Source organism: Agelaius phoeniceus, chromosome 4, assembly GCF_051311805.1.
Source record: "Agelaius phoeniceus isolate bAgePho1 chromosome 4, bAgePho1.hap1, whole genome shotgun sequence".
Lineage (NCBI taxonomy): Eukaryota > Metazoa > Chordata > Aves > Passeriformes > Icteridae > Agelaius > Agelaius phoeniceus.
In genome coordinates this window covers 63,594,983-63,617,172 of record NC_135268.1, presented here as the reverse complement: position 1 = coordinate 63,617,172, position 22,190 = coordinate 63,594,983, and the positions used below count along the sequence as shown (strand labels likewise).

General features: G+C 38.7%; 1 protein-coding gene across 8 annotated transcripts in view; it reads left to right on the top strand.

The window, feature by feature from the left end:
• The window catches only part of ABLIM2 (actin binding LIM protein family member 2), a 131,942-nt gene extending 113,095 nt beyond the window's left edge, over positions 1-18,847 (top strand). For all 8 annotated transcript variants that reach the window (XM_077177760.1, XM_077177759.1, XM_077177757.1 and 5 more), the window contains 5 exons: positions 1,445-1,503; positions 3,458-3,512; positions 4,824-4,888; positions 5,060-5,140; positions 17,093-18,847. In XM_077177760.1, coding sequence (XP_077033875.1) covers positions 1,445-1,503; positions 3,458-3,512; positions 4,824-4,888; positions 5,060-5,140; positions 17,093-17,206 — 374 coding nt within the window. In that variant the 3' untranslated portion in view covers positions 17,207-18,847. The remainder of the gene's footprint in view (positions 1-1,444; positions 1,504-3,457; positions 3,513-4,823; positions 4,889-5,059; positions 5,141-17,092) is intronic.
• The last annotated feature ends 3,343 nt before the right edge of the window (positions 18,848-22,190 follow it).

The following is a 22,190-nucleotide window of genomic DNA, read 5'->3' as shown; positions in this document are numbered from 1 at the left end:
ACAGGCATTCTGTTGCACAGGTATTATTTTACTCTTTGCTCTCTGCTGGCACTACCATTCACATAATGATTTGTTATTTTTTCCTCTCTTAAGTTTAAAAACTGTAGTTGCCCTTTTCTAATGGTAGGAGGCATTTGGTTTGCAATTCAGTTTGAGCCTGTTGCTCCCTGTTTAAGTACATTCAGTGCTTTGAATTTTTTTTTTCCATCATGACAGTGATTCACTGGCCTACCCTTACTCCTTTAGCTTTTCATCCATGCTCAGTGCTGCACTTTCTGTGCCCTGGATGAAATACTCCTTCAGTGCTCAAGCCCTACCTGGGCTGTCTTTCCTCTTTGCTGAGTACTGACACAGTGAAACTCCCAGTGATCCCATTTCTTCTTGCCTTGTTCTCTTTTTATTTGGATAGCTGGAGAAACTTTTGCTATTTGTTTTAATATCATTTTCAGTGTTTAACTCAGCTTGACTTCTGGCAGTTTTCAGTTTATCTCAGCACATTTTGAGGTCTCTGCTGATCCATCTTTTGCTTTTTCTTTCTGCATGCCTATTCCTAATAATTTCCTTAGGGTATTTATTAATCCAGTGGGGTCTGGATTCCTCTTTGGACAGAGACTGCTAACAATTTTGACAGAAAGAAGTATTGTACATTCAGTTCTTTGAGCCATCTGACTTCTGTAACTCTTTGCACCAGTTTTACATAATGTCCTATACTGGAGTCAGGAATGTTTATTACACATGTATTTGTTATTCTATTGTTTAACTTTTAAACTTTCTTATTAGAGTCTTAATACTAAAATTAAGTCGTTTCAGTTGTCTCATGATGACCACACTCAGTTTCATCACTGTATTAATCATTTATTCACCACTTTGCCAGTTTTCTCCATCTTAAAACTTTCTTTCACTTGGGTGTATATACTCTGGCTGATTTACTTTATCCACCGCTGTATCTTCATTTTTGCATTTTTCCAAGAGATGTTTTACAGGAAAAAAAAAAGTTTTTATTTTTTTAAGTAAGTGGTAGGGTATCAACCCATGTTTTTTAAGAAACGAAACCATAACCCAGACCTCATATAGCACATTCAGAAGTGATGATCTAAATCCCTTTAATCCCAATTTCAAGTTATGATTTACCACCAATCTGGAAGGCAGAGATTTCACAATCTCTCAAATCACAAGCTTTGCATCATGTAGGTGCATGAGGCTTCCATAATGTGAGCCCCACAACTCCCTCCACATTGTGCCCTGGCCTGCTGCTGTTTCTAGATATTGCTACACATGTTCATGTGCATGAAATATGGAGAAAAGATGAGCATAGGTCAGTTATATCTCATCTCATTGATAGAATATTTGCATTGATCTTGTAATTGCTGTTTCTGGATGTTTTCTTGGATTCCCTGTTTTAGTAGGCTGTGAAAGATTTAGCTGTATATTATGTCTTTTACAGGATTTCCATATTCTAAGTCTGCTTCTCTACCTGGCTATGGAAAGAATGGCTTACATCAGGTAGGTGCACATTTAAATCCATTCTCCAGGGAATAAGGTCTCATAAACAGACAACTCAGTAACTAGTTAAAAACATACACAGCAATAACACTTCAAAGGTGTTTTGGCTGCCAGCCCTGTCTGACAGAGTCATTCCCTAAGTGGGTTACAGTTTGTCTCTCTGCAAGAGTGAGACTGACTGAGGCTTCTCCTTTTAATTGTGTGCATTGTGAGCATTGGGAATCTTGATTCTCCTCCCAAAGCAAATAAAGATCTAAAATGTACAGGCTGCACACATTAGTCATAGGATAGCTTGAATTAATGATAGAGACAGGGCTATAATTAGACAAGTAATGATCTTAGAGCAAAGGTGGAACAGCCCACATCCACTGCATTCCTTGAACCATCTGTTCTGTTTTTTCTAGTATGAATGTGTGTCTGTGTGGGGTGTGTGTATTCACACACAGCCATTGTACTTTTAAGGCAGGGAGGGATCAATGAAGACTGAATGACAAGCAGCAATCTAGAAAGAAAATGGTCTAACAAAATTATAATCAGAACAGACGAGGAATGCTTTTTTAAATCCTTTTTTGCAACTTTTGTTAGTCTTTAATAAAGAGGAAGCTTTGAAAATGTGGCCTCTCTGGCATCTAGCATTAAGGATTCTCAGGTCATGGCTTACACTATTAGGTGAAAAACCACTATGGTTTATAGTAATGAGCAATACATAGATGCATGTGCACCTACATTTTGAAGAATTGATTTGTGTCCAAATTGCATGGAGAGGACCTTGTTCAAGTTCCTTTCTTTCTCCAAAGGAAGATGTGAAACCTTCAGAAGCACAGGTTTTGAGGAGGATTAAACTTCCCCAGTGACAAGAGTCAAACTGAGAGTCACTTGGAAGGAGCTACAAGAAAGAAATTATCAAGGAGTAGCTAAATGGATTTTTCAGTAGCTGCTGAAATGTCCATCCCTTTGAGTTAATATTACAGGACTAATTATGTCTGTGTTGCTTCAATACCTCGTTTCTTGAATTCTTCTCTGAAGAAAGGAATGACACTGAAATTTTGTCAAATAATATTTAGAAATTTAAAAGGGTGCATATAAAACTAATCCCACCTATGAGTCAAGAGGTTTTTCTGACTGTTCAGAATAGGTGTTGCCAGTAACCTGAAGTGAACAAGACACTGACTTGTGCCCAGCCACTGCCCTGGTGGTGAGGCACCAAAGCCTTCCCAAGCCTTCCCGAGGCCAGAACACTCAGGATGCCTTGCAGTGTGATGGGAAAGCAGCAGATGGCAGCATCTGTCCCTTTTAAAGAATCCCAAACCTGGATGAGAGTTGAAAAGTTGCTCATGGTCAAATCCTTGAGGCCAAAATTCCTCTCAGAATGGATGTCCTCTGTTTGGATTGTAGGTTCATTCATACCAGCTTTTTTGGTTCGTTATTTTTAATCAGCCATCCTAGTGCTGCATAAATAAAACTCCAAAAGCAAACAAGGAGCCTTGCAGGTTATTGTGGGCATAGCTGTGCACACCATTGATACCCTAGCAGGCAAAAATGAGACTTGGGGGAAAAAAATCACATAATAGTGCTTTTCTGCTTTCCTGTACTGTTTTTATCATAGCATTTGTCAGCAAAGGAAGAAGACAGTGATTCAAACAAAGCACATATATGGCACATGTAGAGTTCTCCCTGGTCAGTGGCACCAGCAGTGTGAAGCAGAAGGAGAAAAGTTGCAGTGCAGCAGAAGTGATTTGGGATGATGTCAGTAACACATCAGCATGTGACACTTTCAGTGTGTTTACCTTGCTTACTTGAGCAATTAGGTCAAATTTGATTGAGACTTATTTCTCTTTCTCTCACACAAGGATCTGTATTTGGGTTCTATGTGTTTCCTTTTTTCTCTCAGCAATATTCAGAGTGGGGTTTTTGTGTATTTTGCTGTTACATTGCTTCTTTCTTTCTGTGTCAGCCTGAAACTATGGGCCAATATGAAACGGACCAGGATGCAAGCTGGGGGATGAAAGGTACATTTTTTTTGCAATATCATTTCCCCTTGTGTTTTCACCCTTTGAGGATTTTAATTAACATATTGCCATAAAGGTTACTATGCTGAGCTCTTCCTGTAGTTCACATAATAATGACTAGCCAGAGGCCCAGCTCAGTGTCATGTTTATCACAGAGAATATTATTTTTTACTTACCCCAAGTTAAAGGCTTGACAGAAGTCTTGCATCATAGGGTGGTGCAACCAGGCTGAGTCAACAGCAGGATCCTTGATATGTGGCAACAGCTTTGTGGTGTTAGTCTCATATCAAAGACAGGAGGAAATTTAAGATAATCTTTCCTTCAAGTCTAGTTGGAAAAAGTCCATTGTGCTTCAGTGTGGTTAAAAAGTGCAGAGTTCAAAATGCAGAATTTATTTGCAGTATTTTCTTTTTTTACAGTTTTAAGTGGACTGTGCACTTAATATGGAACTTGGGTTGGAATTTTCTAAGGAGCTGAAAAATTTTATTTCCAAGACACCTTATCTCAGTTTTAAAATCTTACTCTAATGCTTCAGTTCATGACTCTGTGCTGATAAAAATCTTTGTCGCTGTGTTTGAATAGGTTAAAGTACAAGTTTGGAAAAGTAGACTCAATCTCTGATTTTATTTCAGACCATAAAGAGGTCTGGGAAAACCTTTTGGCTCTCCTGGTTGTGTTTAATCACCATTGTGAATAGATAACATTGTGTAGTTATATCATACATAGTCATACACTGACCTAAGTAGAATTCCCTTGTGCTAGTGTAGATCCAGGAGTCACTGTTACCACATCCCCAAATCATCTTTTCTTCCCTATTGTTATTCCCACTGCAGTCAGCCCAAGTGCAGGGTGTCAGCATCTTGTAATATGGTATTATCTCAGTGGTTTTCATCTATGCTTCCAAACTGACATGCCTTTAATAATCCATATATTTTAACTATTTTCAGTAAAGAACAATAAGGGCAGGAGTTTTGGATGACAGACTGACTTAACTCTGCACATAAGCCTCCTGTAAAAAGAGATACCAAATTTTGCCAGACATACTCACCGTGTAACCCAATGGCATCGGGAGATGGATTTTCTGTAAAAAGCCTTTGATTTCCAGGACAATTGCTTTGGTAATAGACAGTGTTATAGGCATTCAGGGCATGGGGGTCAAATTCTTACTATGCATGCAGTTATCCAACAGCTATTGAGAAGAGAGAAATGTAGTAGCATAGCACATTTGTGATGTACCTAAATGTTCATTGTGGCGACACCAGAAAATGGCTATAAATTCTAAACTGTGAACCTGTTCTCATTCTTTTGCAGAATACAAGGTAAGAAGGGCTTTTCCAGCACTGGAAGAACAATCAGATTCAGCACTTCCTAGCAAGGTTACATGGGTTCCTTTCTTTTATTTCATTTTGTTAATTTTTGTCCCAGTGAAATATTTGTCAAATCAGGATGCAAGTATGTACCATTTTTTAGTAAGTTCCTCATACCACCATTTCCTTGCCTCAGAACTGGATTCAGCTGGAGTTCATATGCTCTTGTCTTTTTAACAGATTTACCCCTATGAAACACTTATTGTAACAAACCGAGTTCGTGTGAAATTGCCCAAGGATGTGGACAGGACCAGGCTGGAGGTAGGAATGTTTGCTCAGCAGTTTTGCAAGCACTTCTCCTGTTTGCCTACTATCCTGCATACCCCTGTGTCTCAGTAATAGCAACAAAGAAGAGTAAGGGAGAAGAATGACATTATGTATTGTATTTTTTTCTCAAAAAAGGCAGTACGTAGGCAATTTAACTAAAAAATTGCCTAAAACCTGGCAAATGTCTGACCAAATGGTGCTTTACAAAGATACTGATAAAACCCATCAGTTTTGGATGATTTTACAGGGTATTGGAAGTTCAGGTGGGGACTGGGAAAATGTGGAGTTTGTTTTGGTTTGAATTCATATAAAAAACATCCTCATAGAATAACCTAAATATTACAAAAAGGCTCAATTCATCCTGAAAACACATGGATCTCTGTTTGGTCTGTTGTCTTATTCAGCCTCTCCTTTGGCTGTGTGATCTGTGTTCACTCTACTCCAGCTTTGCTCTACCATCCACATCTTGCTTAAGATAGAGAAATGTAGATATAATTTATCATAACAGAAAGCTGAGTACCCAAAGATCAAATCCTGAAATTGATGTTCAAACAAAATTCCCAAAGTTGATTTTTTTGACTGATCAATGACAGGACTGAGTAAAAACTCACCTTAAGTAACCTATCTTTCAATGAACTACTATAAAGAAGAAGAGATAGCTCAATAAAAAATATGTGATAACAGTACTTTTAGGAACATTTATATTTTAATAAATTTACTGTATTTTGAACTTGATAATATGACAAGAAAAGAAGAAAGAAAAATTACTTTTAGAAGAAGAAAAGAAGAAAAACTTTGAAGGAGCAGAAAATTCCTCTGATTAAAATCAGTTTTTAAAAACAATAATTTACCAGACTTGCATTCATGTACTATGTTTTGAAATTGGTGTTATGCTCTTGAATACTTGAATGTGCTTGTCACTTGATTTCCTTGCATCAATCAGTGTTGATTTGATTGTAAGGAAAAGAGAGCCTCAGTTATGTGCTGTTTTAAGTCTGGTTTATAGCAGGGCAGGATAGCAATACTGAAAAGCATGATGAGTCTGGAAAAAGGAGCAGGGAGTTGGAGGGATGCTCCTCTGGACACATCCAGTGAAGGATTCTTTCATACATATATATTTACCCACATGTGTAAATATGTATGTGTGTGTTAAAGAATAGAGTCTCTGTTTAAACACAGCAGACTGGTCTGAATAGCAAATGCAGCTCTAAATTGCTTTGTTAAGACAACACAGAGTTTGCTTTGGATGGATCATGCCTGCCCTGGCTGCCATTATCTGTAACTCATACACCATCCTCAGCTGGGATTGCTGTTTGTTTAACTTTGGAGCTGTTCAGTCTGCCTCACACCAGGTGCAGCACAGGGCCTGTTGGCTCAAGGAGCCCAACCACTTCAAAGATCTCACAGAGGTTTGCAAAAAAGAACAATAAACAAGATCTGCTTCAAACCTGCACCAGAAAAGCAGTGAGGGGACCAGGCCAATCCTGCTGATTGCTGCACTATGCTAAACACATGTGTCTGCAGGAAGGACTCCTTTGTAGACTGTCTTACATTTAATAGGGATTGGTAGTTTTTTAAACAATTAAATTAGCAGAGTTTGAATAGCACTGTAACAAGTGTAAGAGCAGAGGCAGTTGCTCACCTACACATTCAAACCACGTGCAGAGTTGAGTGACAGGCACAAACCATTACCTTCCCTGTCAGCCTCTTCCCCTCATTCCTGACCCTTTCTTTTGTATTGCAGAATTCCTGGAAATAAGTAGCTTTGCATAGAAAAGCAGCCTATCATTATTTCCCGTTTGTGGCAGAAGTAGAAGATAATAACTTAATTATTGACTTGTGCACTCAGCAGATTTCAGGCTTGGGTAGGACCCAGGACTCAAGGAGCCCAGGACTGTGTGGGTTTTTAGGTTTGCACAGAAGCAGACCAGGCTTAGAAATGGATACAGACTATTGTCTGTTAGCAGAGGGCTCACTTCACATACACTGATACCTTGGTATCTCCAAGTTTTTGAGGACAGCACTGGGAATACTGAAAGCATGCACTAACTAAGGTTATATTTCATCCTTTCTTGAGATCCATTTCACGCTTGCTGGATGGTATGATTCAATGCTTGGCATCTCTAAGAGGCAAGTGCTCTTTCCAATCTGAATTTGTTTCCAGCTGATATTCTGTTTTCATCCTGCACATCCAATGTCACTTGTGAAAGGGCTGGATTTCGCCTACAGAAATGGTAGCAGTGCTAAAATCCATGTATTATCCAAGCTGTAGAGTGATATATCTAGGAAAATCTCCTAAGAAAAAAAATCCATGTTCTAATACACCAGTTTTATTCTGATTATTTGTGTGGGCTGAAACCTCACCTTGCTGTTGCTGCTGCAAAGCAGAGCAAGTTTCTGGTGTGATGGCTGTGTCCAAGGGTACAGGTGGTGTCTGTGAAAGGAGACCTGGAGCTTCTGTGCTTCATATCAGCTGTCAAGCCTGAAAAACAGTCATACTGTGTCTGGTATCAACAAAATATCTCTCTCACTCATGATGTTTCTGATTTCCTGGTCCAGTTTGGAGCAATAAGGTCAACTAAGTTTGCATGAGGTAGATTTATTTAAGAGCTGTCTCACAATTTGACTCGAAGCAGCTCCTCTTTGTGAAACAGTTTGTTGTGAACTTTGAATGATCCATCATAGATGTGATGGAAGGGGCATTATTGTTTGTCTATGAGTCATTCTGCCAAGCAAAGTCTCCTGCACTGAGTGTTCCTATCAGGAGAAGTGAACTCAAGTCAATGATATTAGCTCCTGGGGTCAAATTAAGGGAGGCCACAATGAAACCTTGGCTAATGTTCAAGGACCACAGGAGGGTGGGGGTTTAATGGGTGGTAGTGTTTTCCTAACTTCACTCCCATTGTGAGTATTTTTTAGATTACACTGTTGTGCAAGAAATTTATTTTAAGGATTATAAAAATATTTTCCTGTAAAAATGCATATTTTTCTAAACCCTAGAGGTATCTAGAGATTAGGATGGCTCAACTGGTAATAAATGCATTCAAATAGTCATTCTTTCCTCAAAAGTATGTGTAACTAAGCATAGAAACACACAGCATGTTTTTGTTTGCTTGTCTTAACTCAGCAGTGAGACAGAAGTACCCAGTTCCTTGTGCTCTTCCAAGGAGATGTCTATGCCAACAATGAACTAATACATGCAGCACCAAGAACTGGTTATAATGAGCAGCCTGCTGATTTTTAAATACCTTACTGGCACTTTGGTTTTTGAATAAATAGTCTGGATCTCACTTTTGTATAAGCTGATTAGAAATGCAAGGAATTCACAGTAGATAAGGATTTGGCCAAGGAATATTTTAGGAGTTTCTCTCTACCACGGTGCTGTTTATTGTAATGTTAGATGAACAGAGCAGCATTCCCATGAGCTATTCTAACAGGAAATGGTGAAGAACAAGTTCATTCAGGTAACATTGCAAGTTATATGAACAACCAAGCAGTAACACCGGGTGGATTATCCATCCTGGGTGGAGAAGAGGAATTGCACCCTCCCCATGTCTGCAGATGAACTTGAGGGAACTGCAGCTGATGCTTAGGTGAGCAGAGCCTCTGTTCAGAGGGACCTGGCCAGGCTGCAGGAGTGATTGACAGACACTTCATGGAATTCAGTGGAGATAAATCCACATCCTTGCACTTGTGACCAAGTAACACAATTCATCAGGACAAGATGGGGGGGAACAGCTCTGAGGAAAAGTACCTGATGATGCTGATGGAGAGCAAGCTGAAAATGAATCAGCAGCTTGCCTTTGTAGTATGAGGTGTTACAGGGCAGATCCTACCCTTCCCAGAGAGTGGCACTGGAAAGCCAAGAGGCAACAGTCACAATCTGCAGGAAAGGAAATTACAATTGGATATGAGGGGAATGTTCCTCACTGTAAGAGCAGTGCAGTGAACAGGTTGCCCAAGAGGCTGTGGAATCTTTACCCCTGAAGGCATGCAGAGCACAGCTGGAGAAGACCTTGAGGAACATGGTCTGTTTTGTCTCTATAGTCTTCATGGTCTTTAAAGTTGACCCTGCTTTGGAGACCTCTCTAAGTCTCTAATTTGCCTAGACTGGTATATTCTGTGAAGAAATAGTATAATTACAAAACAGGATTATTTGGTGAGTTTGTTGCAAAAGCATTTGAAAAAAATAGACAATTTGGTCTATCTCAGAACTTTTTCCCTTTTTATTTTTTTTAATGCAACAGTTAAAATATAAGTGTTCTAAACCAAACTTCCCCATTTTGGACAACTTAAGTCCTGAGTTTTCAGGTCTAAGACATCCCCTTTGGATGGTACACATTGGCACATTCCTTACCTGATGCTTCTCAAAGGAAATTGAGAATATTTACACTTCATATACACTTTCATACACAACATATACACTTTCAAATATTTTGCAACCTCTTTTAAGTACTTGAATACCTTTATCATTTGAGCCTTGTGCTCCTAAAAGCATGCATTTGATGCTTTTCTCTTAGCTTGGATATTGTTTGCCTGTTCTTCAGTCAGAACAGTGTGGTTCAGTGCACACATTGCACATTGATATTGGTAGTTCATGCCCAACTGCATGGATTTATTTTTTTTTTCCTTCTGCAGTTGCTTTTATCACAGAGTATAAGATTTCTTTTGTGGTCACAGGCTGGTAGTTTTGAAAGCCAAAATAGTTAGGATCTTCCATTTGGAAACCATGTTTTAGTGTTTTCATTTGATTTCCTTATCTTAATGTAGCTTAGGTTTTTTTAGCTGTTTCTTTTGAATGCCAAGGCTTAAAAGCATTATCCATTTGTGCCTATCAAATGCTGTAGAAAGTAAATTATTACACTTTTTGTTTGAGCCTGTTCATTCTTTGTTTAACTGAGACAATTGCTAAGGAAAAAGTACCCTGGAATGTCAAGTAGCAAAGTTTCATTTGCCACCTTGTTCTCCTGTAAACAGAAATGAGAGATTTAAACATGGGTGTGGTCTTATTTGAACAGAGCACTCACTTTAAATCAAACATGCTTTTCCTCCTGGAACTGCTTGTCTGGATTTGCTTTAGGGATAACATTTTTTCCACTATTCATTCAACAACAACCCTGGGTTCCAGCCATTTGGGCTTCAACAATTTTAGGACTTGTTTCCAGTAACTGAGGCTGAATGTTTAAGAGCCCAGGCTCCTGGATGTCATTCATACAAGTAGCATTGTGTGTCTCACCTCCTCTGGAGCTCAGATGGGGAAAATGAGAGCAAGACTGGACTGCTGTGTGTTCTAGAGTTTGCAGTTTGGGGCTGGGTTTGAGGTTACAGGCTGACTTGTAACCAAGTTAAAATAACTTTTAACTTATAAAATAAAGCTGATAACCTGGGGTGAAAGTGTGGGTCACTGCCTTCAGCAGAAGTATTTCGCACTGTTAAACTTGAAAAATACATGGGTGGTGTTTCTCATTCTAGGCATGTGCTTGTGTTGTGATCAGTGATGCATGTTTATATCAGATTTCAAAGCCTTTTACAAAAGGAGCCATTATAAGATGAAAATACGCATTAGAATTGATGGGATATAATGTGGAAAGTAATTTCTGCGTGAATGGAAACACTGTAGGAATGAACAGAGATTAGATGTGGAACACTTCCATTACAGGTGCATTGAAGTCCAAACTAAGGGAAGCTGGAAAAGCTGCTTTAAGAATAAGATATTTTATGCCTAAAACAAATGAATTTTTTTAAATTTGTCTTCTTTATATTTTCAGAACTTATTATGGATGCCAAGTTTTTTTTTATTTATGAATTATTTTCTTAATTATACAGAATTTTTTAGCAGCCATCAGCTGGAGGCAATGACTTATGTCAATGTCAGTAATGAAAAAGCTCATTTGAATGACAGGATGGTGGCACAGATTATCATCAGAGATATTCTGTGTATGCTATTTAGATAATATGTTCATATACCTGAGAGAAATACATACAAGTCCCAGCTTTCTGTACCTTTAGGGATGACTCAGCTGGGCAAAATCCTGGCTGTGCAGTGCTCCTACAGAAGATGTTCTGTGTGCTTTGTGATGCTTCCCAGGAGGTTAGATTGGCAGCACTCTGCAGTGGTAGTGCTGAGTGGAATGCAGCCTCTCTAGGAGACTTCATGGTACCCTGAAGTACTGAATGAGATGAAGCCCCAGACCCAGGAGCCTTGTAGAGGTGCTTGGGGTGATATGGGCATGGGGAAGGGGCTCAGACTCCTTTCCTCACTGCTCATATTTCACTGCTTTCCCTGGAAACCCCTCTGGGCACCCACATTGCTGCTTGGAGGGGGATCTGCAGCTCCTGCAAGGCTTGCCTGCACAAGGGCTCTCTTTGTGCTGCCAATAATTGCCCTTGTCTGGGGTAACTGCAGGTGCCTGCTGCCTTATCCTCTGATCAGCAGAGCTGCCCTAGTCATCCTTTGATACCTTTTAAAGTTCATTAGGTGCAATTCATGCCATTTCTTAACTTTCCCTCCCCAATCACATAATTACTTAATAGTTTCAAATATTTATTGAGCATGAAGCTTAATTAGGCTGTAGATGAGCATAACATTCAATACTCCCTTGGGAATGTGGCACATGGCTAATTACAGCTTTGTAATTAGCCATGCAGCAGTCTTAGAAGAAACCTCTGAAAAGCCTGCTGAGCCCCAGCAGTGAAACAGAAAGAGGGGTGAAGAGTGCAAACCTTGTGAAAGCAAAACGAGGTTTCACAAGTCAACAGAAAAAAAATTCCAGCAAATTTTGATTGGCCATCTGAGAGTTTTATTTGGGCTAACCTTGAGAAGCATGAGAGAAGAGAGTGGAAGGGCAGTGAAGAAGAGAAAAACTGGAGAGGGGAAGAAGCTATTATTTTCTAAGTGTTGAAACACTTCTATAATCCTGAGTCTTACTATAGGAAAAGTTTGTGCACCAACTTGAAGAGCTGAGGCTTGGTTATTTACATGAATGCTCACTTACCTGTGAATAAAACTTTCTCAATAAATCCCTGTTTATTTTGAGTATTTCTCATACTGAAATCTCTGGAGAAGATCCTGTAGCTTTTACTTTTGGATTATGTGAATCAGAAGTTGGAAGTGTGGCAAGGATTTTGAATAAAAACAAATTGAAGTAGACAGCTACTAAAATTCACTCTGTAAAACAGAGTGCACAGAAGTGCCTCAGAGAGGCTGAAAGAGTCACCACAGATTCAAGCAAAGGCAGTGTGGTGCTCAGCTGTCCTTTCCCATGAATACAGCAAAACAAAGAGCAAAAGAGAAACAAACCTGAGGTTTTAAATTCCTCTAGGAACTAGGACCTTGATTTTTCTGGTCTTCAACTCATCACCTGCTGCCATCCACTGAGTTCTTTCATTGGCTCAATTTTTTTTTTACTTTATGAGGAAGTAGGATATCCTCTGAGCTTCCTACATCAGCAGGTTTGCACATGAGGACTCCCATCCAGTTACTGACACAGAACAGGGATGCCTGTGAAGCACCCCTTGGTCACCAGGTACTGCAGGTTGGCTGCAGGTGAGCTGCAATTTTATCTTCCTGTGACTTATGCATAACAATGCCACATTCCTACGTGCTGGGGTCATTTTCTTCACAGTGGCAGGTGTGGGGCTGTGGTGTGGATTTGTGCTGAACACAGGGTTGATAATATGGAGACGTTTTTGTTATTGCTGAGCAGAGCTTACACAGAGCCAAGGTCTCTGCTTGTCACACCCCACTCTGGCAGGGGAGTTGGAGGTGAAGGGAGGCTGGGAGGAGACACCGCCAGGACAGGTGACCCAAACTGACCAAAGGGATAATGCAGACCATGTGACACCATGCTCAGTGTATAAGTGGGGAGTGGAAGGAAGGGGGAACATTTGGAGTTTTTGTCTTCCTAAGTAGCTGCTATGCATGATGGGCCCTGCTCTCCTGGATATGGCTGAGCACCCGCCTGCCCATGGGAAGCAGTGAATTAATTCCTTGTTTTGCTTTGCTTGTGTGTGTGGCTTTTTCTTTCCCTATTAAACTGTCTTTATCTCAACACATGAGTTTTCCAGCTTTCACCCTTCCAATTCTTTCCTTGATCCCACTATTGGGGGAGTGAGTGAATGGCTGTGTGGGTTGCCAGCTGCAGTGAAACCATGACATTATGTATTGGTTTTAAGCATCTCTGAATTTCATTAAGAGCTAAATCATTCTTGGGGAAAAGAAATCTCATTGAATTAAATAAAAATTATTTCTATTTAGAATTATTACTGGCTTTTTAGCAGACCACAGAAATAGAGACAAGCCTCATTGATTTATAGTGAAAAGCACCACTTCTTTCTGAGATAACACTGTGGAGCAAGCATTTGAATGTGCAATTAATTACTTTTGTTCTGAGAGAGTAAAAAATGAGGTCATGTCTGTACTGCTCATTTTCATATTTGCGTTTCACAGAGAATGAGGATTTTCTGTTCTAGTGGTTGCAATGCAGCACAGAGGTTTAGCTCAGCCCTTGCTTAGTTCTGTGTATCCTAATAAAAGGCTCAGATTAATACAATGTTATCAAAACAACATGATGCCATAGTCCTTTCTATTGTAGCAATATCACACTTAACTATATCACAAAAGCTGATATTCTGATGCTGTGAGTATAGCAGTCATCATAGTGAAGAATCATCTTTAAATTGCTTACCTTATCTTTTAGCAAGGTTTTCAGGTAGCATCATGTTAACATCATTATGTAGCTTCCAAAATGACCTCACTGACATAGAGTGAGTTCAGAGTGTGGGCAGAACAGGTCCTTGGTAAGTCCTCTCTTCTCTCCTCAGTGTCTGCAACGTGCCCAGCCTTGCTGTTGATGCAGAGCAGAGAAGGAGATTGAGTTAAGCTGCCTGAATATGGCCAAACTGTCACAAAGGGAATTAGGAATCACTTACTAGCACACTGTAAAACACCCAGACTTCCTATGTAAACAAGGCCAACTGTAGTAAAAAAAAAAAAGGAATGAGTGTTGCTTTTACTAGTAAGTTTGGCCATTCCTTCCTTTAATAGCCCAGTGATGCATTATTAACATAGCTGGATATTTTAAGCTGATCCATTACTGAAAAAAGAAAAAGGAAATTATGTTCTTGGCCTTGTAAAGCATAGCTTCACCCATATTCTCTCATACCTCAAGATGAGTATCTTTCATATTCCCTGCTCATAGTTTTCAATTTCCCTTCTTTTGTTTCCCTAATGAGAGAAGGTAACGCTTCAGTTAAGGCAAATTAATATTCCAATAGCTGAGAAGAAAGATTAATCAGCCCAGGATTTCTTACTGGTGCATTTTTTCTGCCTTTAGGTTTGAGAAGAGCTCTAGGTTTTAAAGCTTTGAGGAAAGCTGTTAGGAAAGTCCCAACAACAGTGCAGGCAAAATTTAGCATCACATATACATAGAAAAGTGTGACCATAAACTTCTGACACTGGTGTATTCCCCTGGTGTTTAGACCCTTCAAATATTTGTAGATATTACCATATTTTACCTTAGTCATCATTTGGCTGAGCTTAGCCATACTTAGGCCTTTTAGTGTTTCCTCATAAATCAAACTGCAACCCGTGATTACTTTCGTTGCTTTTATCCGAAGCTTTGCCAGTTTGATGACATCTTTCTGGGACCAAGGTTTTATTCCAAATTTGAAGACAGAACTTAAGTCATTGCTGCTTCTAGGGTCAGTCCCAAATCTAGAGCCTGTGGTGCTAAAGAAGGGTATGGTGAAAGCTTCTAAGATGCAGGGACAGCAGCAGGGAATATGTTACACTGGGGATAGACTGGCATTCTCACAGAGGGTTCAGACTAAAGGGAAAATGTTCCCTTCTACCAGAATTATTTTTGCATGTGAAAAATGCCTTGATGGAATAAGAAACTGCTAATGTGGAAGTCAGTTTGTTAGTCCTTGAGGTGAGGGTATATGGGGAAGAAAATTAAAAGCAAAGAGACTCTCTACTTGAATGGATGTGGAAATAAGTGAGTTTATGCTTTCCCCATCTCAGTCACTTTGTCCCTGGGCTGGAAGCTGTCACCTGCTTTTGGACCAGGCAGCACCAAATGAGACCTTCTGTGAGGAGGAAAAAAATGGTGCTGTTATAAAACAAAACTGAGGTACAGGAAATAGAAAATGAGTGTATGCAAAGAATGAAGGTGGTGTCATCTGCACACAGGCAGAGGAGCACAGTGCACAGCTAATTAATTCTGCCTTGGATAGCTGCATATGGATGGGAAGCTCACTAAGCCTGAGGGCAAAGCAAAAGGATAAATGGCAAAGTACAACATTGAAGGGGGAATTGCACAGCTTGTGCTGAGATGGGTGGCAGCTTCATTAGGAGGGGAAGATGTAGCAAATGTTTGTCACTCTGGAGGAAAGAGGTGATTTTGGGCTTCTTGAATTTTCCTCCACTGACCTTCAGTACTGGAACAGATCTGAGACCACAGCAGTTTCTCATAATACATGGTGTAAATTACCTCAGGAAAAGAAAAATGGTGAAAACATAGTCCTTTTAAAGTTTTATGTGATTTTCTATGGTTTTGGAAGATTGGCAAGGTAGCTTTACCTGCAAGGGTATATAGGCTTTCTCATTTTCTGAGTTAGAACTACAGTTTGCCACTGCTTTCTCCTGAGTGAGGAGATGTCTTAAGTCTTATCCACAACCTAGAAAGTAAAATAAAATAAAATATTTCACATCCAGACTTCCTTTTCAGCCTACAGACATGTTCCTTGCTGTGGGAAGTTGCTAAAGTTAAACTTACTTGCATTTGTCCACTGGATTACCAGAAAAATATTCTAAAAAAAACAATGCAGAGACTTTCATTCTGTCAGTGAGAGATTGTTTCTAGAATACATTGTCAGATGTTGCTCATTTCCATGTGAAAAATGATCTCCTTTGCTAAATATGCATGGTGTGTTTGTTCCATGCTATGAGCAGTGCTTATGGTGGGTTGCTGTCATTTGTCAAATGAAAAGTGAAGGCTCAGTTCCAAGATCTTAGTCACTGTTGTTCTGAATATGTGGAATCTCAAGGGAAAAAAACAAGTCCTGTTTAAAAAAACCAAGTCTGTCCTTTCTTAAGAAACAAGAACCCCTGATAACCACTCAAAGCAATTATATATAATGACTTCTTACAAACAATTTCTTTCGTTTTCTTGAGTAAATTACATTACAAATGAAATCTTTGTTAATAAATGGAAAGTGATATTTTGCTTCCAAATTCATTCACATATTTACTTTTTCTACCTTTTCAGTGTGGATGCTAATAATTTCTAGGGAATTGTTATCCTACCTCCTTCCGATTCTTTATGTTGGATTTCTTTCCCATCTCTTTTTAATTTTTTTTTACTATTAAAGCATCAAAACATCAAATAGGAGCATATTTCCTGACATTTAAAAACCCCCTACTTTATCCAGCCTGAACGTCTGACTAGAGTCTCTCCCCATGGATAAGCGCATTTTGGATTTCAGAATTTAGCAGTATGCTCTCTCCTTTGTTACAAGGTTGCTATTAGTGGACCAGTGTGGTGTCCAGTGCTCTCATTAAAGATCAAGGCAAAACAAATCCAGCTCCAAAATTACATTGTTATCAATCTCTTTAAAGTCCTGGAATAACTTGAATTTGTCTCAGTGTGCTCTGTCATCAGGCACCCTGGATAAACATACTTTTTCCCAAAAAACATAGCTTCTGTTCAGTTAGAACTATATTAAAAAGATCACTTTTTTTCAAAAGTCACTACTGCCATCAATAATTTCATTTCCCAGCTACTCTGAGCTCATTTGGTTTCAATGCAGTCTTTTCCAGAAACAATTTTGGAATTTAAATGCAAACCCTAATGCATTATTTTGTGGTGTGTTTTAAAACTTAGGGCAGAAATATTCCTGTGCACAGACAAGCTTAATGATATCTTTTGTATTTTCATTTTCAAGAGGCATTTGTCCCCTGAAGAGTTCCAGGAAGTCTTCAAAATGAGTATTGAGGAATTTGATCGTCTGGCACTTTGGAAGCGGAATGACCTGAAGAAAAAGGCCCTGCTTTTCTAAACCCTCCCGGATCAAATATGTGCTTAATCAAAACAAAAATAGTCTTGCCAGAACTATCACATGCACTTGCTGTTGAACCATTGTCCAGCTTCATTGTGTTAGTATGTGTCGGGGAAACAAGACAGATTAGATGGTAATGTGTTGGGATACAGAGAATTTGCTAATCTTGCATTTCCAGCTGGTTTTGTCAGTAACTCCTGGTCCTACCCAGTTTACAATGTGCAAAAAAATCTAGCTTTAAATTTATTGTTGCTTGCATTTGTTGCTTGATGCAAATGGAAATTCTGAAAGGAAGAGAAAAAAGTGTAGCTGTACACAGGAAATGCATCCAACATTTTATTCCATTCAGTTTTATAATGCAATTTTTACAAAACCAAGTAAGTAATTATTATAGAAATTTGCCAGCGGGGGATCAGATGCTATTAAAATAAGGTAAAAGCCAAAGAAAAGCATATCTGCAAGCAATTACTGCAATTGTTTATCTGTGGTACTTTTTAAGAATGAAAGCAGAAATATGGAAGCACCTTAATTCTACTTCTTATATTTAAACACAGTGTACTCTTTAAAAGATCATATTTCTCTAGAAGGTAACTAGCTATCTTTAATTACAACACCAGAGTTTTTATTTTATTAAGAATATATTGTGACATAAAACGGTTATAATTACTAAAATGTATACAGACCTACTAAGATTTAGTTCCATTCATCAGGAAAACTGAAGCCTTATACAAAACTGGTTGAAGAGTGTATTGTGCCAGTTGACTGTGTTTTCCTGTTAGCCTGGGGTGTTTGAAGAATGGTTTTTTTACATTTCATGCTGATAAAATACCATGTAATCTTAATTACTATGTAGATAGATATATCTATCTATAAAAGAATTATTTTCATTAATATATGTCCTAAGTGAAGGCATTCTTACTTTCTCAACTTTCCATCTTTATACAGTAAGCCATGAGAACTGTGATGGCATTTGGTAATGGAAATGGAACAGTTCAGCATAAAATGTAACAAAAAAAAAGCTTGGTGTGCTCTATCAGTAATACAGACAATTAGAATCAAATCCATAAAACCCTCATGCATTAATATTTGCATGTTTCTGTACAAGTCAATTTGAGAAAAAAACAAACTATGTGATACTGGTGCAGTACCTTGAAACTATCTTAAATAACAAGCAAAGCTAACAAAATCTAAGCATTTGATATAAGTGTTAGACCTTAATATCTCTTCCAGCTGAAAGACTGTATTAAATTTAATAGTTTCATTTGGTCAGAGGTATGGTTGCTGACAAAGAATGTTTTAAAGTGAGTTGCTAGTTTTTTGTGATACTAAATGAGCATTACAAAAAGTACATTTTTCAGCCATGTGTCAGTATTCTGCATTTTTACTGCCTTGGATGTTTGTACTCACCTCCTAGTTCACTATGTCTTTTCGCATTTCCTTAAGGTAACTGGTTAATATATGCACTACAACACACTATTTCAACTGACCCAGCATTGGAACAATCATAGCATTGAACATGCCTTCTTCCAACTAACTTTCAAAGTCCATGCTGTTGGAAATAAATATTTTCTCATTACCTAAATGTTTTGTCTGATGATACAAATGTTTAAAAAAATTCATTAAAACAAAGACATAACGGAATGACTTTGCTAATGTGTGTATAATTTTTTAGATGATATTGCTGCTCTGGATAGGGTCTTCCCCTTATATTAATGTAAATAATATCTAATTTGCATTGTTTGCTCACCGAGGAGAGCATTGAGGGTACCTCTGAATGTCAAGTTACTGTAAAGTTGGTCTTGATTTAAACAATCAAGGAGCTGTCACAGCTCAGCAAGCAGAAGTTGCTTCACTGGTGATATACAGAACCACCAGCCTGTGTAGGGAATCATTAGCCAGTTTCAATTGAGAGCTCCCAGTCACATCTAGACCACATCCATAATGCTCTTCAACCTCGAGTAGCTCGTTGCATTATTTTGTGAAAACTGGCAGCCCATTGAAATGGGCCAATGCAAAATGTGAGCAGCAGGGTCCATTGCAACTATGAAAAACTAAATCCAGGAGAACAATTGGTTGGAGAACTATTATGAGGAAGTTTGACACTGGCAATGACCACTCTTCTCATCCACACGTTCCTGGGACATCATATGGATTACAGGCATTTTCTGAGTGATTAAGAAAATCTCAGGTTGATCAAAGAAATCCATGTATCAGTGCAGATCAGGTTCAGTATGGATTTTCATAAATAATTTGAAAATTTCTTAACCACAGCAGCTTTTGTACTAGTGTAGGATTCTATCTATGCTGTAAGGAAAAAGTGCATTACTGAGCACCACAGGCAGCTCTGTGCTGCTCTGTTGTTGTATTCACCAGCAGATGTATGGCTGATGACAAGTGAGGATGGTGAGCTCATGTGAGCTGTTGGACGCATTTTCACTGTTTTAAGACAGTTCATGTTTTATAATGTCAAGCCTTTAAAGTGTCTCTTGAAGGTCCTTGTCCTACCTGAGCTAAATCAGGTACAACTCTTGCTTTACATACCCCCATCTAGAGTTTTTAGCTCATGAGCATCCGTTCTTACCACAATGCCCAACTCTATTAGGAGTTGTACCCCTTCCTCTTTCTATATTTTCGGACAAATTCCTTTATCCTTCTGTGCTTCCTTTTATGATTTGCCCCTATCATATTCCTGTCCACTGAATATAAGAAGGCAATGCCTCTGCAGAAGTACACATTGCAGGCTACCTAATCTTGGATGAAATTAATTCTATTAATTAATTAATAGAATTAATTGAGGGAAATAAGCCAATTTTTACCAATTGGTAGAGTACCAGTCTTAAAACCACTGGCAGTTCCTAGACCATGTTACCAAATCATTCTCCAGCAATCAGGAAAATACTTTGAGTTGCACAGATCTCACAAAACTCCCTAACACAGTAATTTTTTGTGCTCATTATACTATTCACTAAACAGGCATGCATTCAATGCCAAACACACAAAAATGTTTTAGAAGACAGTCAGTTTATCAACTTACGTTCCTAATACCAGCCAAAACCAAAAAGGAATTTTGGCTTCCATACACAAAACCTTTGCTGACTTTAGATGAACAAGTACTCTTGTGTGTCCTTGTTTCATTTCCATGAAGTTTGAAATGGTCTGTAGATGTCTGTTTTGTGCAAAGGTGGCACAGCTCGGTAAGCTGTTCATTTTTTCACGTGATACATGCCAGTGTATCACCCTATATTTAAAGCATCTACTGTCATATGGTGCAGTGACCTATTCAGTTAGGCTCTCCAGCCTAACTAAATTCACATTTACAGTATGATATTGTGTGCTGGATTTGGCACCAGCTAAATGTACCAGTGTGAAAGGACCATAAAGTGAGTAGCATTGTAATTTACTTCACTGCTAAGTTGTCTATACATCACCTAAATTCCATAAACCATAGTATTCCAGAGAATACAAGATTCCTGTTTCTAAAATCTTATTATGTTTTCCCTGTTTAAAAATTGCAAATTGGAACTTCAGGCATGTTGTTTTCTTTCAGGAACTTTGAGTGTTTAATTAAATGTGGATAGACTGACGTGGGAAGTAAATATTCAGGTTTATTTTAATAGGGTTCCATATGCTAATCTTATGTAGGATTATGAAATTGAAAAGGCATTCAGAGTAATGAGATAAGACTTTGCCAGAATGTTCCATCTGATAGTGTGGTCTGGTGTTGGCAGTAAAAAACTGAGTCTCAACAAATCATAGGCTGTTTTTCAGATAATGCTCTTTAGAGTTATTAAGTCACTGTTCTTTAGTCTTATTTTCAAGGACATGCTGCCTTTCGGCATTTTTGTAAGTATGGATGTGGATATGCAGCTCCAAAGGATCAATATAGCTCTTGGAGCAACTTATTTTGGTATGTATACAAGAAGCAGGGGAATTCTGTCAGAGACTTCATTTTCATTCTTGGATCTGAGCTGTGTGTCTCAGCTGCTCATGTCAGCCCTATGTATGACCTAATTCTCACCTCATGTATTTTAAAGAAGACATGTCTCAAACTCAGCAATGAAAGAGACAGCATTTCATCATCACAGTCTTTGAGACAAAGGAATATGTGGGGTTTTGTGGTTGCTGAAGGAATATCTTACCAACAATTCCAGCTAGGAATGCCTAGGCATGCTGTCTGAGAAGAACTTGACATTTTTGTCTGACCTTCTGCTATTTCTTCTCCTTATGGTTCAGGGGAAAACTCTGAAACCTGTAATTGCAGTAACAAGAAAATGCATAGTTGTGAGATAGTACCTGGAATCTAATAACCCTCTGAGGCAAGGCTAATTTTACATAGGGAAAAAGATATGGTTCAGACCAAGAGAGATGCCTGGTCTTACATTCCACATTTTGATTTTGAGAAGCCATCTATTTGACATTTCCCGTGTGTGACTAAGACCAAATTATTTTACTAACCTTTTCACATATCTACAGGAAAATGCTGTTCTGTTATTTGCAGATGAGCTGGATGAGATCCCAGGCACTTCTGTCTGGCACTCAACTCTGGTGCATAAGTTTCAGAGTATCCTTATATTTGTATTCGCCTGCCCCTTTGATTTGTGTGTGAGAAAAAGGACAGGATCATTTTATAAGCTTCCTAAGACCTCAACTGACCTTTGACCAATGTGATTACTTGATAGGTCACAGTTGTGGCTACCATTTTTCATATATCTTGAGTATCTCAAAAAAAAAAAAAAAAAAGATGTCTGTTATTAATTTTAGAATGACAGATGTGACTCTCTTGCACATGTAAATTTATACTGAGGCTTGCATCCCCTCATCATATCCAAGCTGCCTCTGAGGTATGGGTAAATCCTTAAAGGCTCATAGGAGGAGCTGGCTCAGGCTTTTTGAGTCTTTGCATCCCTTCTCACTTTTTCTAGACTGTGAAAAGCCATGTTAGAAAAGGTGGTACTCAATCAAAGTACATGGCCATGAAAAGCGA